We start from the raw sequence: 15,076 nt of genomic DNA, 5'->3' as shown, positions 1-15,076 counted from the left end.
CTACAAGGCATAAAATTCTTTGGCTCGGTTCTGCTTTGGACTGAGAGAAGGCAATAAGTAAAATCCCAGTGTTCTCTCTCATATGAGTCCTACAGAGCCTTTAGCTCTGCTCGATTTTCATTTCTCTCTTTTTTTTTTTTAACCAAGATAAGTCACACACTTGTTTCAGCTTCTTTTAAAACTGCTTTCTGTTTTAGCACATGTGGCAGTCTATAGCTGCAAGAGCTCTTTTGCCAGTGAGCAGATTCACATTGCCAGTGAAATCCCCAAGTGTAAGAAATAATGGATTCTGTGAGTTTCAGCCTTCTGAGCTTTGTGTTCTGTGCAGCTTTGGTCATCAGAGTACAGCTGAGCTGTGTGGGTGCAGATGATGTCCTTGACGTGGGAACAGCACACCATCCTCTTCAGCCAGAGCTCTGGAACATCCAGAGTCCTCACTATTACTCAGATGTTCCTGTTAGGGGCACTCAGACAGCTTTTTGAACACCTCAGGGCTCGATCCTGCAAGTGCTGAGGTTTTCTGATCATGCCCATCATTTTTTTCATTCTATAGATGATTGAAATACATAGCACTGTTGATTGTGATCTGAGAATTGTAGTGATGTGTATTTGAAACAGAACCTTTACAAAAAGTGTTCGGGGGAGACTTGTAAGACTCCAGAGTGGCTTTTAATTTTTTTTTAATTAAAACTATGAGTTCATGTTAGAAAAATCTGTTCAAATACTAAGGCTCAAAGAATCTTAAAAATTAAGAATAGCAATTTATAAATCACCAACATAAATGGAAAAAATTCCACTTGGCTATTCTTGCAATGAAACCTTTAGTGGTTCCTCGTGGTCCTAAGTGCACAGTGGACTGTCTAACCTGAGTGAGGTGTTTTAAGGCCATATTATCACAGAGAATGGAAATTGTCCTTTTGCAAACTTCTGTTTTCAGTACCAATCTCTTTTTAACCAAGTAGAGCACATCCCTTCCCTCCTCTCCATTGCCCTTACAGCTTTTGTGTGGGATAAAGCTGCCTGTGAAATCTGTATTGTTTCATGTAATTTTCTTTGATTAGACCAAAAGAGGAAGAATTATCTAATTGCATGTCTGAATAACACTGATCACATGACTCCCTAATTCCAGCTGTCCTAGCTGAAGACTGCAGCAGCAGAGTATTTTCTAGAACTGATTTTTTTTTTTCTGAGCCATTCCTAATCCCCAGTTACAGTGATTTCCACCAGAGTTCTTAGTATTATAAATGCAGGTCTGATAATTACAAGAGTGATTTGCAAGGCGATATTTTGAAGAATTGACCACACAACTAAACCTTAATACATCCCTGAATACAGGGAACGTGCAGCACACTGAAAGCGCAGGTGACTTTTTTTTCCCCCACTCTAAACATTCTGGAAGTTTTCCATATGTGTTCTGTGATCTCTCTAAAAGTATAAACATTATACTTGAGCATCTGAATATTGCAGTAGAAATTATGTGTACTGACTTAGTGGTGTTTTTTGACATGCACACTTACTCTTGGAAATACTAGGGACAGAACAGTGGGAGCCCAGTTTTCTCACAGGTATTAACAGAAGCTTTCAACTTAATTTCCTGGGTGTTTGGACTTGCCTTGTGTTTTTAATGCTCAAATATGGTTGTCTTGACCATCTGCCTTTTTCTTTTTTTTCTCCATGTACGCTGCCCTTAGGAGCTGTGTGTTTCTCATCGCTTGATTATTAGAAAACAAATTTCCACTTCTTCTTTTTTTTCCCCCCTTCTGAGCTGAAAAGGGAACATAAATGTCACATGTTTAAAAGACTCAACTTACATTATTTCCCTGTACCTATTTCACTTTTCCTGCATTCAGTCAAGAAACTGCAGCCAGGTATCTTTTCTAAAAGCATTTACTTCTGTATCTAGGCAGAGACCATTGTCATGAGTGACATTGAGAATATTTAGATACAGAGAGGACACACTAGCAGGCAAAATTTAAGGTTGCACATAACTGGTTTTTAAAACTTCAATAGCATAGTTGGTTTTCAGGGCAGCTATGGATCTTTTCATCGTTTGTCAGGGTTTGTGGTGGAATTTATTTTCTGCTTCTAGAATGTTCTGTTTTACTTTCTTGTTGCTCTTACATTTTTGTGAGAATTGGCTGCTATTCTGCCTCTGTCAGACCAAGCTCCAAGCTCTCATTTGCCAAATTTACTGTCTGCTGCTCCTTTAAGAGTATGAGTCTAGTCTGGAAGAGGCTTCAAAATAATCATGCTGTTTATTGGGTACACTATGACATGCAAATATATAACTTTCAGTTCAAGGGAGTCAGAGAAGAACAGAAGTGAGAGCTCTAAGCAGAAAAGTCACAGTGATTCTGTTATTTTGAAAAATCTGAGGTGTAGAAGAAACTTGGCATTAATATCATTCATCTGAAATCACAGCATAATGACAACTGGCATTACATACACCCAGAGACTCATACACACTTCACCTTTCCTGAAAAAAAAAGAGAAAATACAGCTAATCTCTGAAATAGAAAGGCCGCTTGCCAATTTTTTTAAAAGGATATTATAGGGTAAAAGATGCATTCTGTCAATAGAAAGCGGTACTGAAAAACAGAGGTAAATTAGTATTATTTGTCTTAACTATGTTCTATTGGGTCTTCTTTTCATGCAGGTAAGCAGCAAGGATGAAGACTTCCTAGACCTTTCAGTTGACGTGGAGCAGAATACTTCAATCACTCACTGTTTAAGGTAGGCACAAAAATCCAAATTTTTGTGATTTGCCTTTACCTGTTACCCAGAAAGCAGGAAATAAGCTGCCAGTTCTATCTTATGTAGATTGAAGTGTATTAAGTTTTGTTGATATTGTACATTTATAAGGATATTTCATATTAAAAAATCAGTGTTTACAGCTTTGTCTTTTTTACTCAGAGGTTTCAGCAACACAGAAACTCTGTGCAGTGAATACAAGTATTACTGTGAAGAGTGTCGCAGTAAGCAAGAAGCACATAAAAGGTACAGCACAGTTGGGGAAGGAGACAAATAATCAGTGAAAATACTCTGGTACTGCTTTTGTGTGTGTGTGTGTGTAAAGGAAGGAACACCCTTTTCCCCTTAGTTTTTCTACTGTTCTTCCACTTAAAAGTAACTTGCCTTCATTCCTCTTGCTAGAATTCAATGTGTCTCTTTCCACGAGTAGAGAGAATCCATGTAAAGGACTCCTTTGATCATTATTTATTTTACAAATGAGAAAATGAATAGTCTTAAGACCAAAGAAAAGTTAAAAAGCCAAGTCAAAACAAGCTCTCGGGGACTAATAAAAAATAATTGGCAATGATGAAGTCATTGATTGCATGTGACTTCTTAAACTCAGTTTTGTTTTGAAAATGAAATAATTTCTCCAGTTGCTGAAAGATTCAGTTTGATAGCACTTTTTGTAACTGTTGTTGTTGACTGAGTTTCTGATTTCTTGAATGTGTTTGATTAGTTGCGCTAAACTGCTTGACAGAGCTCCTGAAAATCATCAGAAGCTCTGTGGAAGCCTGAAGACCATGATGTTTGTTTAAGACCAATTCTTGTCTGCCTAATAATTCTAGTCTTGTTTACACCTTTGAAAAACCTGTCAATTTGTGTACTGTGTGGTTATTTATTATCTGATAAAGTATTTGGCTGGAGGAGTGGGAGCTCTGACATGCTTTACTGGTTATGCCACTGCTGCTGGTTATTTGGTTTACCATGGATTGCACACACAGCTTTTGCATATCTCATCTGCCAAGTCTGCCTTCACACATTGCCTCAGCTTACTAATTGGTGTCTGGTAGAGGTTGTGAATCCAGGCCTGGCCTGTTTTCTGTTGCCTGAGCTCTTTTTCTGTGTGGGAGGTAATGTGAGCCATGACCAATATAAATTGGGTTGGCATAAACCTGTACTGTAGGCACTTCCATGGCAAAACACAGCTTTGATTGCTTATGTTTTGGGTTTCACGTGGGGTGTAGGCTCAGTTTCACTGCAGTCATACTTTTCTTCCATCTCTATAAAACAGTTTTTATATCTGTGATGGGGACTACTCAGCTCTCAAAGATGGTGTAGCAAATTTCTTCACCACTGAAAGAGCTCCAATTACCAAACACAGTTACATTGTAAGGAGAGGACTTAGTTTTGTAAAGAGAGCAGAAATTGTAGCCATAATATAATAAAAATGTAACTCATCCTAAAAATAGTTGCTCCTGTCATCTTTCTGCCCTGCTCCAGCTGTTTTCATTTCCTGGTTCCCTTGTGGGCAGGTGAGTTATCAAGGAATTTGTCCACAGTCCCCTATCTTTTGAAAATGGGCTGTCTTTTACAAATTTCCTGACATTCTGAAAGTGTGGCCTTAATAGACACGTCTGAAACCTGGGCTGTATTGCAGAGACTTTTGAGCTGACTTTTGGGGCTGAAAGTTTGAAAAGGCAGCACTGTGCTGGTCTAAGGCACTTGGCTGTGCCAAGAAGCAGAGAGCTCTGGTTTGGTGGTTCTATTAGCATGGGCAGATTCATTGCCCAAAGATTTGGAAATCTGTGATGCGGCCAGGCCAGCTATGGTTGGCTGAGGAGGATTTGTAGGCACTGATGTGAGATATCAATACCTCATGCTAGGGAAAGGGGCTATTGAGCCCTCAGTAGAACTAGGTCACTTTCTGGCTTTGACTGCTGTAAAACATTGCTGCAACATTTGTACCAAATTTTTGTGCCAGAGCTCAGCCTTATCTTGTTTGGATAGCAGGAGGTAGGTGCATAACAGTGGGCTATTTGTGTCCCTTGGAAATTTAAAAATGAATGGCTTGGAAATGAATGGCTAGGAAAACTTGGGAGTAATAGTTATGTGACAAAGTGGTGTAACAAAGCTTATTTTAAAGAGCTTGTTTGACTTGGCTGGTTTACTAGGAAATTCAGCTGGAACAGGACCTCTGAACTAGCTGTTGCAATACCTGCACTGTACATCAAGTGGGATCTGGCTTTTGCTTTTGGAAAGCTATGGGTAAACTTAAAAATTGATAAACTTAAAAATTGAATTCTGTGCTATGTGATCTTTATGTGTAAGTTATTATGTGAGCTCATCACAGCTGTTTTTATGTAGTACATCTTACTGTTTCAAATACATTTTCAGTTCTCTCTCTCTTCCAGTTAAAAATCTTCCTTTAGTTTAGCAACACAACATACTTTTAAACAGCTGATTGTTTTGGTTTCTTTTAATGCTTGCAAAGGTTTTTAAAGACTTCAGTAAACCAAATTTCTTGGTTGTTGATGCCTACTGAATGTTTAGGATAAATATTGGAAATACTGCTGGGTTTTTTTGGGTTTGTTCTTTTTTTCAGGATGAAAGTAAAAAAGCTGCCTATGATTTTAGCTCTCCATTTGAAGAGATTTAAGTACATGGATCAGCTGCATCGGTACACAAAACTCTCTTATAGAGTAGTTTTTCCTTTAGAGCTTCGTTTATTTAACACCTCAGGAGATGCCACCAATCCTGACAGAATGTATGACCTTGTTGCTGTGGTAGTTCATTGTGGAAGGTAATTACTCTGCTATAAACAAGGGATTTTTTTATAAACATAACTGTGCTTAAAAGAACAACACAAAGCCCCCAGTGTCATATAAATCAAATAAAAAGAAACTTTTTTAGGAAAAAAAGTGTTGCGGGGAAAAGCTATCAGTCCTGACAGAAATTATGGCCCTGTTGCTTTGAGAGATCATTGTGAAACATGGTGACTGTATTTCACATTACAGATCTTTATATGAACTTAACTGTGTTTTAAAAAAAACAACACAAACCACACATTATCATATAATAATATTTAAAAACAGTTTCTAAGGAAAACAGCTTTCTTAGGAAGGAAAGCATTATAGAAAGATTAATTTATAAAGCATTTCCTTTAGGGTGTGGTTTTTTCCTTAAGGCTTGAGCAACATTTTCTGAAATATATCCATATATTATGAGTTTTGTTGATTACTTTGTTTCACTGCTTTCAAAATAGGACTGTTAGATTTGTATTTGATTTTGCTATATTCAACAAATGTTCTTGTGGCTTCAAGGCTTAAAACCAGCTTGTTCTACAATCTGCTTATTGAGTGGATAAAAGCCTTAAGTTGAAAACTTGAAAATTAAGATTTGACATTTAGAATCACAGAATAATTTATATTGTAACGTCAAATACTAAAACTCAAAGCAGGGTAACCTTGACATTAGATTAGGTTGTACTGGTCACAGTTTCATAGCTAGGAATCCTAATTTTGCTTTCTATTTGGACAATTTGCTCCACTTATTCAGTCTTCTCACAATGACTAAAGAGTAGACTTAAGATAAATAGATCTCAAATTGGACGATTTTGGAAAAAAAGCCTTTGTGCCGTAGTTTTCTGGGACAGTCTTGTTCTGGATTATAGGGGAAAGTCTTTCTGGCCATTCTGACCATTTCTGCTTTCTTGGGGACTTTGCTATTCTCGGGGCCATGGGCAGGAAGGAGATGCCCATGCTGTTTTCATGGTGGTCTGGTGCACAGATATCTCCCTCAGGGATGGCACCTTCCCTCCCTGACCTGGGCACAAAAGCCATGGGAGTGCTGCTGGCCAGCTGTGGCAGTTCCAGAGCTGCTTCAACTCGGTTGTGCACTTTCAGTTGTAAGGTTCAGCTGTTTCAGAAATTGTGCTGTTTCCTTACTTGAAACCTGATGACAAATAAGGCACTTCTAAAGTTCTGGTGGGTTGTTTTTTTCTGGCATAGTCGTGGAGAAATTTCTTGTCTGCCAAAACTGAAGAGGCTAAGCATTGTGACAGTTTTAATTTGGAGCCCTTCTCATTGCTGAGCTTCTTGAGACTCCTAAACTGCCCATTTAATTCAGTTTCTGTTTACAGTGGACCAGATAAAGAGACTGGAGATGAGCAGCAGCTCTACAGGCTTTTTCTTTCTGAAGATCAGAAATAGTTTGGGATCTGTTCTGTCTCTATGAAATATCAGAATGCTTTATTGATTTCACTTCTCTGTCTCTGTTTAAGATTTCATTTATATTGTCAGTGCCTGTGCTGCTCATTCCTTATTTGTAATTGTAATACTTTATTTAGCATAATAAGTAAGACTGTATTGTGAGGATGATGTAAGTAGAGAGTAAAAAAAAAAAAGACAAGACACATCCAAACAGAAATTGCAGTGGTAGCCATTTTAATTATTGTTAAGTGCTGCTTTTCTACAAGAAAAATAATTAAAAGGAATGCATCTCCACATATATGTAAGTTATGGTTTATGTTCTTTCCCCATTTTATTTTACAGTGGCCCTAACAGAGGACATTATATTGCAATAGTGAAGAGTCATGATTTTTGGTTGCTTTTTGATGATGATATTGTTGAGGTAAGCCTAACCAGAGCACATGCACCTCTCTTGTGGATCTGATTATTTAAAGTAGAATGACTGGTGTGCTGATGAAAAGAGGCTTCAACCCCAGTCCAAATGGGCAATAATTGTGTGTGCAGAGCTGTGCCTTACTATTTGACTGTACAACGCTTTGAGTTCCATTTAGGTTTTTAAAAAGAAACTCTTTTGTTCATGACCACTGTCTTTCACCATTGTTTAATGAACTGTTCTGTGGCAAGACAAATAATGATATAGATAAATTGGGTTTTAGTTTACAATACATAGGAACTTAATGCAATACTTACAGCAACATTTAAGAATTTATATATAAAACATACATAGCTGCTACCCTCTGTGCAGTTGATGGCTGAGGAAAAGCTGAAACATAAGTTGAAGAATTATTTGGATTTTATTGTGTTATGTAATTATGTGAAAGTTAATTTGGTTTTACAATAACTTTTAGAGTGGAACCTAATTTTATGTGTATATTATGCAAGACATTCCTACTTCAATTTTTTTGTGTTTTTACATCCAGAAAATTGATGCACAAGCTATTGAGGAATTCTACGGGTTGACATCAGACATCTCAAAGAACTCTGAGTCTGGTTACATCCTCTTCTATCAGTCCCGGGACTGAGGGGGAGCTGTAGTGAAGAGAGATTCTTGTGTCTCACATCTTCTCTGTCCTGGAGTGGAGCAAGCACTGAAGAGAAGGAAAGCAGGGAGCTCTAGGGGCAATAGCACAGTTTGCACACAACTAAGAAAAGAGTTTGGGGTTCTTAAAATGTTTATATCATTTTCATTTTATTTGCTCAGGTATCATGCTGACTACACATCTCCACTGCATCCCATAAAAGCAAAAAGAGAGATACCAGCCACTCTTGCAGGAGCTTTCCTTTGGGGAATGCCATCTCTGTGGTCCTAGTTCAAAGCCCATTGAAGCCTTCCATGGACTTCAGTGACCTTTGAATCAGGTTTGGTGCAGTTAGGAACATTAGAAATCTGTATTTTATACAGACTTTGTGTAGAAAAGGTAAAGGATTCCCTGTGAAGTTAGTTTCCTGTGCTTAGGTTTGAAAGAATGAGGTTTGGAAGGTTAACATGTAAGCAAGAAGTTATGTCTGGGCCCAACTCAATTGCCTTCTTGATGGAAGTGGTTTAACTGATGGTGTAAAGTGGTGTCAGGGAGGCAAGGATGCTTTGCTTCTCTGGAGAAGCTTACATTATTTATAACGTGTGATCGGGAACAATCAGTCAAGGTTATGGCTTTTCATCTCCGTATGGGGAAAGATTTGGTTTGTAATAGTTTATTTTTTATTTATAAATTATTGTAACTTAGGATCTTGTGTATTGTCCTTTATTCTAACAAGTATTGGAAATTTTATATATTCATTTGAATTTAAACTAATTATGTTTAAATATTAAAGGAGAGACAATAAAAATTACAAAGGCGATGCCTACAATATCTGAAAAATTTTAACGCAGAAGAGAGATTTCCTTCTGGAAGAACTGGTATCTGACTCAGGTACTTTATTTAATAAAATCAGAATAGACTTCCCATTAACGGGTGAAAAAAGTGATGTAGAAGACTTAAATCATAAGAAAACGTTGGTGCAGTGGTGGTATACCAGTCTTTGTAGTTCTTTGATGATTTGTTGATGGTTCATACTCCAGGCAAATTAGAATGATTTGGATTGAAGTAAATAATTTTAAGAATATTATTTCCTCTCCTAAAAGCAGATCAACTTCTGTTAAACATTAAATTAAGTCTGAGTAATAAGAAGAAATAGGTTTGGAATTTCATGAGACTGAAGGTACCACATTCTTCTGAAAGTAATAATATTTAAGTCCTGTATAGTGGAAACTTTTGAAACTAAGTGGTTTACCTTGCTTTAGGCTTATGAAACAGCGTTAAGAATTAAATCTTGGCAAAACACCTGATCTGTAAGAAATGTGAACTATTTGACATTCTTCACTTAGGAGTACATTTTCTGACAGTAGCTGAATGTAATTTCTGGAAGGTCATTGGATGTGCATTCCAGATTATGGCAATCAGGTCTTGGATGCCCCTGTCACTCCCTTGTCAGCTAGTGATTTTTACATTACTGTAATTTTCTAAGGTTATTTTATTGATACTGTTACAACTTTTAAAAAGAATGTCTCCTGTCTGCTGCTATAACTGACTATTTACTTACCTGTATCTTTTAGCTCAGGAAATGACTTCACCTATTCACTCAGTTGAACAAATCTTTAACAGGGTCACTAAATAAATTGGGCTATTTAGCAACTGTCATACTATTAACAAATCGCTTTTGTAAGATGCAGAGTTTCTAACGCCTTGGTTTGGCTAGAATTCTTTTATAGAAGATTATGTATCATGATTAAACTACCAGCATTGTAAAGTAAAGGCTAAGTATTCTGGGAGGTGCAGAAAAATATGATTGGATTTTTCTGAAAGGATTCAAATAATGTTAACATCTATTTTTGGCTTTCAATAGAAAAAGGTTTAAGGGGTAAATCAGTTGAATAATGGTGCATGTTAGAAGGATGAAGTCCTTTGCATACTAAAGGTACAGTATTGCAAAAGAACTGTCATATTACCTTTTGCTAATTTGTTTGGGTTTTTTTTCTTTTTTTTCCTTATTTTTGTTTTTGTTTTTTTTTTCTTTTATTTTAAAGTAGGTGAAAGCTGAGGCTAGTTGATAAATGTTTTATACTTTAACAAAATTAAAAACATTTTTGTTGTTTCACTGGTTTTACTCCTGCTATGTATTTTTATAAGATACTGACTTTTATTTTGTATAGGGGTTTTGAGATAGTATTCCAAATTATATATTTCGTTTTTCCTTTAGCGCAGCTGAAATAATTGTAAGTTCTTCATTAAACTGATGTCAGAAACTGCAACTTAAAACAGAATTAAAAGAGACAGAAATACGAAATATAACTGATTGGTATGTAAAACATTATAGGATTTTTTCTTGACTGTAATACAGTGAGGAGTGTGGGAAAGTTGTCAGTTGTTGTAAATGGTGGAATTTATTTGCTGTGTACCTATGTAAATGTCAATTGGGATTGCAGTCCCTTATTTTGTATATTGGAGCAAAAAACTTCTATTAAATAAAGTTATGTTCTCTAAAGATACATACTGTATCCTTTGTGGAGCCCAGATGGTCAGTCAGCTGCCTTTTGTACTTTATAATGTTTTCAAACAAAAAATCTATGTGGAACTTGCTGTATGAGGCCAACTGCCCTGAGCCCTGGGCAGAGAGGTGTGTTTAAATACACTGCATTAAGTATCTTAGTGTGTTGTGAGGGAAGTCATAGGGTGGCAGCTGTGTTTGGGGTGGTGTGCTTCTCTAGCAGTAGTTTTTGGTAAATCCCTGCTCTCTGAGCCAGAAGAGAAGGGAGTTTTAAATACTGTTCTTCCTGGACTTCTTCTCCCTTAAAAACAAATTTGTACCTTGCCACAAAGTACGTGTCCGAGTTACCCAAGGGATTACTTGGGTCGCCACCTTGTGGGAGGGAAAACAGAAGGAAATAAAAACTGGAGAATTTACATCATTGACGTGTGAGAGACTGACAAAGGACAGGAGTCCAGCTCACAAATACAAGCTGTAGCTGGTTACAGTATCCATGGATCATCTGGGATCTTTCTTCACTTGGAATCCACTCTTCTTCTGTAATGCAAGTAAATAAACATGAGGTTTCACAAACAGCTCAGACCCTGCCGTATTTGTAGTTGTGATGACTGTATCTGTAGCCTTCCATTGCCCAGAAATGGTGACTTTTAGGTGTTGGGGTACATGTATGAATGGTTAAACTGAGGTGTGTTTTCAGAATTTAGGTGGCATTCAGGTTCTGGTAGCACATAGGGATTTGGGGCCACTTCAGATCCCCACAGCACACTCTGTGCCATCTGCATAGGGCTGACAGATTAATGTAGGATCTACAGATTTGAATCCCTCTGGAATGAAGCTGGGTAGGACATCCTAACTTGTTCCCCGTGGAAAAGGATGGTGGTTGGGTGGTTTGTATCTGTGGGTTTGGTTTTTTGTTTTCATTTTGTTGTTAGTTTGGGGTTTTAAAAAGTTGTCTGAGAGCAGTTTCTTGAAATTGTATTCATAGATGAAACCACCTCTTTGGTTACCTTTGTCTCTAAAAGAAGAAAACGTTTCAGTGCATGTTAATTACCTGTGGGCTGCAGTATTACACTGACAGTACTTTTGTGACTTTTCTAAAAGTTTAAACAGTGCAGGTATTGATTGTTTGCTTCCAAAGAGTAGCTGTACTTTGTAAGGTTTCCAGTTTTCCCCCACATTCGTCTGAGTTGATCTTAAGTTTTTGTGTCTTGGAAATTCAGGGGTTTTTTTCCCCTCTTGACAACGCAATATGCGCTATTAATGGTTTTGGTCTTACAAGGCTTCAAAGTCCTCTAACCTCTCACAGCATAATGTGAGATGTATAATACATTAATTTCGTTACCTGTGAGCCTCCAAGAACTCAATTATTACTGAATTAATATTCTTCATAATCTGTATTCAAGGGTGGTTCACTTTGCAGCAGCTTTGCCACTGATTGATTGCTATAAATGAACTGTGCAATTCAACTACCATGCAAACAAACACAAGCTTCATAAATACAGAGATCCCTGAAATCCATTGTTTCCTGTTTTAATGATAGAGTGTGGTGAGGCAGTAATAAACTTTCTTTGGTATTTGTTAAAATATATTCTTTGGGGAACTTCTCTCCTTCTATAAGAATTTGTTGGATATATAAGGAAAATTTTAGATATCACCAGTTTTGAAATTAACAGAGTAATGTCTTTGGCTTTCTTAATAAAAGTACAAATGAATTCTATTCTTTCTCTCTAGTGGCTTGTGATTGCTGCCTGCATAAGAGATTGTAAGGGCTCAGAAGAGGGTAAGGTACTTTGTACTCGGGTCATTGTTATAGAATCCATGTTGGCATCATTAGGGAACTCTAATTACAGAAGGACCATCAGTCATGTCCTTGATCTGCATTCTGCAGGTTATATAATCCAGGAGAGAGAATGCACAGCAGGAATCCATCTGGAAGTAGAGAGACATAGCTTTACAATTATTTACTGACACAACACATATGAAAGCAGCATTCCCCCAAAAGACAAAATATTGTATTTAGTGCAGATTTCTGGTGTTTGGAGAATTTAGGGGATGCTCAAAACATCCTGCTGTTCTTGACTTTTTCATGCCTTTGTGTGTGTGTTTAATTTGCTGCTTGAAATTTCTGTCTGAACACAGATATTTAAGGTTGATATGATTGTATTAATGAGTGCTCCTCCAGAAACAATGTATGCATATATGGAGTGTAATATTTTAGTGGTCTGATCTACAAAGATTTTCTCACTCTTCATTAGGACCCATTTGTGTATTTTCTGTAACTGATTTTAGGAAAAAAATAGTGAAGGCCTCAGAATATTTTATTAGTTGTATTATTAAATGATTCAATATATAGGGATGCCTCTGCTCTTGAGTTCATCAGCTGAATTTGAGTGTCATTGGGTCATAGCACAATGTGATGTGCATCAGCTGCTTTGAGGTGTGATTGTTATGTGCTTCAACTCAGTTTCACTGAGTGTTGCTTTGTTGCAGTGACTGCCTTGATCAGCTCTTACAAGATGTGCTAACAGCATTCAGCTGGAGTTGCCTATTTCCAAGCTTGCACATTTATTTGGCTTTCTGGGGGCTTGTTATCCCAATGTTGTGTCACATCCATCTTCTCTGCATCTTCCATGTCAAGGAAGATTGCCAGTACACAGCCTCAGACAATGTTTGGTAAATCACTGAGTTGTGTGTCAGAGATGAGATATTAAATATTTGCATTGACAATATCTGGTGCTTTCTGTTTTCTAAATTGTCATGTATCTGGGGTGAAAGTATTCCTCAATATAAAAAAGAAAATTGGAATCATGGGATTGAACAAATGCAACCTTGGTGTACCCTTTTCCTCCTCTTTTTAAGAAGACTATGGAAGGCATGCAGTGTTTCTCCCTAAGATTGCTACATAATCAAAAACATATTTGAAAAATGAAATATTTGTTTTACAGAAGATGCCTTTTAAGTTGTTTTTGAGCTTTTTTTGGGGTTGCATGGCAAGGCAATGTTACACAGGGGTCATCAGAAGCAGGTTATGAAGACCTGTTAGGAGCTAGATGCCAAAGAGATGTCACTGTAATTGCTAGTCCCAGTCTAACATGACCCAAATTTTGCAGGACAGCCACCAAGAAACTTCAGTGAATATTGGGAGAAAAACTGCATTAATCAGGACTGTACTTGCTGCATATGCAATACTCTGAGACTCTCTTCCATTGCTTTTTTTTTTTCCTAAAAGAAAAACCATTTTAAATGTACAATTTCAATATTTATAGGCTGTGTATTCGCTCTTTTTTGGGTTGGTTTTTTTTTTGGCGGGGGTGTTGTTTGTTTATTTTTCATTCTGATAACTTTTCCTTTATTGGAGAGTATTAAAGGGAGATACTGCAAGTTGAGATCAACAGGTGTGTTCCACAAATATATCACAACACCAATTAGCCTTTTTTTTTTCCTGTATTTTGCATGTAGAATTATTCATCATTCACCAAAGGAGAAAAGAGACAAAAATTACTACAGGTCCTAAGTTGTCTTTTGTCTTTATTCATTATTGGATTGTGTACAAGTCAATATATATTTGTGGAGGTAAAAAAAAAATTGAAAAATAACTTGTCCATTTAAAAAAAGTAAATGCATGATAATTTTGTGTTTCATTGAGTAAAGAAATTTTTTTGAGACTATGAAGCAGTGAACTGCTGCTTTTGGACAATATGGTAAATTTAAAAAATAATAGTAAAAAAAAAAAGAAATTAAAAAATAATAAAAAATAATACCAAAAGCTTGTTAATAAGGATTGCAGTGAGAGGAAAAAAGCCCCAGAGCCTTGAAATCTCTAAAGCCAGTGACAGGCTGGCTGATGGGGCAGTCTGTATTACACCAGTTATCAGCCTGCATTGAGAATCTGTGCGTCCAAAACTGGCATCTCCTGGTGGTTTTGCTGTATGTCAGGTACATCTGCACACATCAGGAGACACAGCTGTGTGTTCAGCTGGAAACTTCCATAAGGAACATAGCTGGGATAGTAGTGGCAGCACAGCAATATTTGTCTCCAAGTGCACAAATGCCAGCTTCCATTTTGGAAACAGAGAAGGAGGAACGTGAGACCGCAGCTGCCAAGTGTCCCCTTCACAAAAAGATAAATCTCGGATTTATATGGGGATGCTGAGTCCTAAGTACTCCAGTCCCACTTCAGTGTTTTCCATCAAGAAAATGTGCTTCAAACAGCTGCCACACATCTCAGGAGGTCTGGCCTGCCTGGCACTTGTCCTGCTATGTTCTAGTGTTGCAGCCACCTACGTGAAGGGCGATAGAAATTCCATCTTATAAAACACTCCTTGCAAAATTAGTGGTAAGCCTGGACAGAAAGCTGCCTAAACTGGTTGCCTGCTCTTCCTCTTGTGTGCAACAGGCATAGCAGCTTCAAGGGCTTAGCACATGCTCAGTGGTTTTCATAGCTTGTTCTAACTTGCTCAGTTTGGTGGTTTTAACTGAGGGGAATTTTAGCATCTGCTTGTGGAAATTATCTCGTTGAACCATGATCTGAATCCAATTTCCATTTCTGGCTGGGCATGCATATCAAACAT

General features: G+C 37.3%; 1 protein-coding gene across 1 annotated transcript in view; it reads left to right on the top strand.

Moving 5' to 3' along the window:
• Positions 1–10,506, top strand: part of USP12 (ubiquitin specific peptidase 12) — a 32,695-nt gene extending 22,189 nt beyond the window's left edge. The window contains exons 5-9 of the mRNA XM_066544856.1: positions 2,657–2,733; positions 2,914–2,997; positions 5,336–5,533; positions 7,284–7,362; positions 7,901–10,506. Coding sequence (XP_066400953.1) covers positions 2,657–2,733; positions 2,914–2,997; positions 5,336–5,533; positions 7,284–7,362; positions 7,901–8,002 — 540 coding nt within the window. The 3' untranslated portion in view covers positions 8,003–10,506. The remainder of the gene's footprint in view (positions 1–2,656; positions 2,734–2,913; positions 2,998–5,335; positions 5,534–7,283; positions 7,363–7,900) is intronic.
• Positions 10,507–15,076: the final 4,570 nt, after the last annotated feature.

This window comes from Molothrus aeneus, chromosome 2 (assembly GCF_037042795.1).
Source record: "Molothrus aeneus isolate 106 chromosome 2, BPBGC_Maene_1.0, whole genome shotgun sequence".
NCBI classification, from domain to species: Eukaryota; Metazoa; Chordata; class Aves; order Passeriformes; family Icteridae; genus Molothrus; species Molothrus aeneus.
The sequence above is the reverse complement of the archived record's forward strand: the minus strand, read 5'-3'. Positions and strand labels throughout refer to the sequence as shown.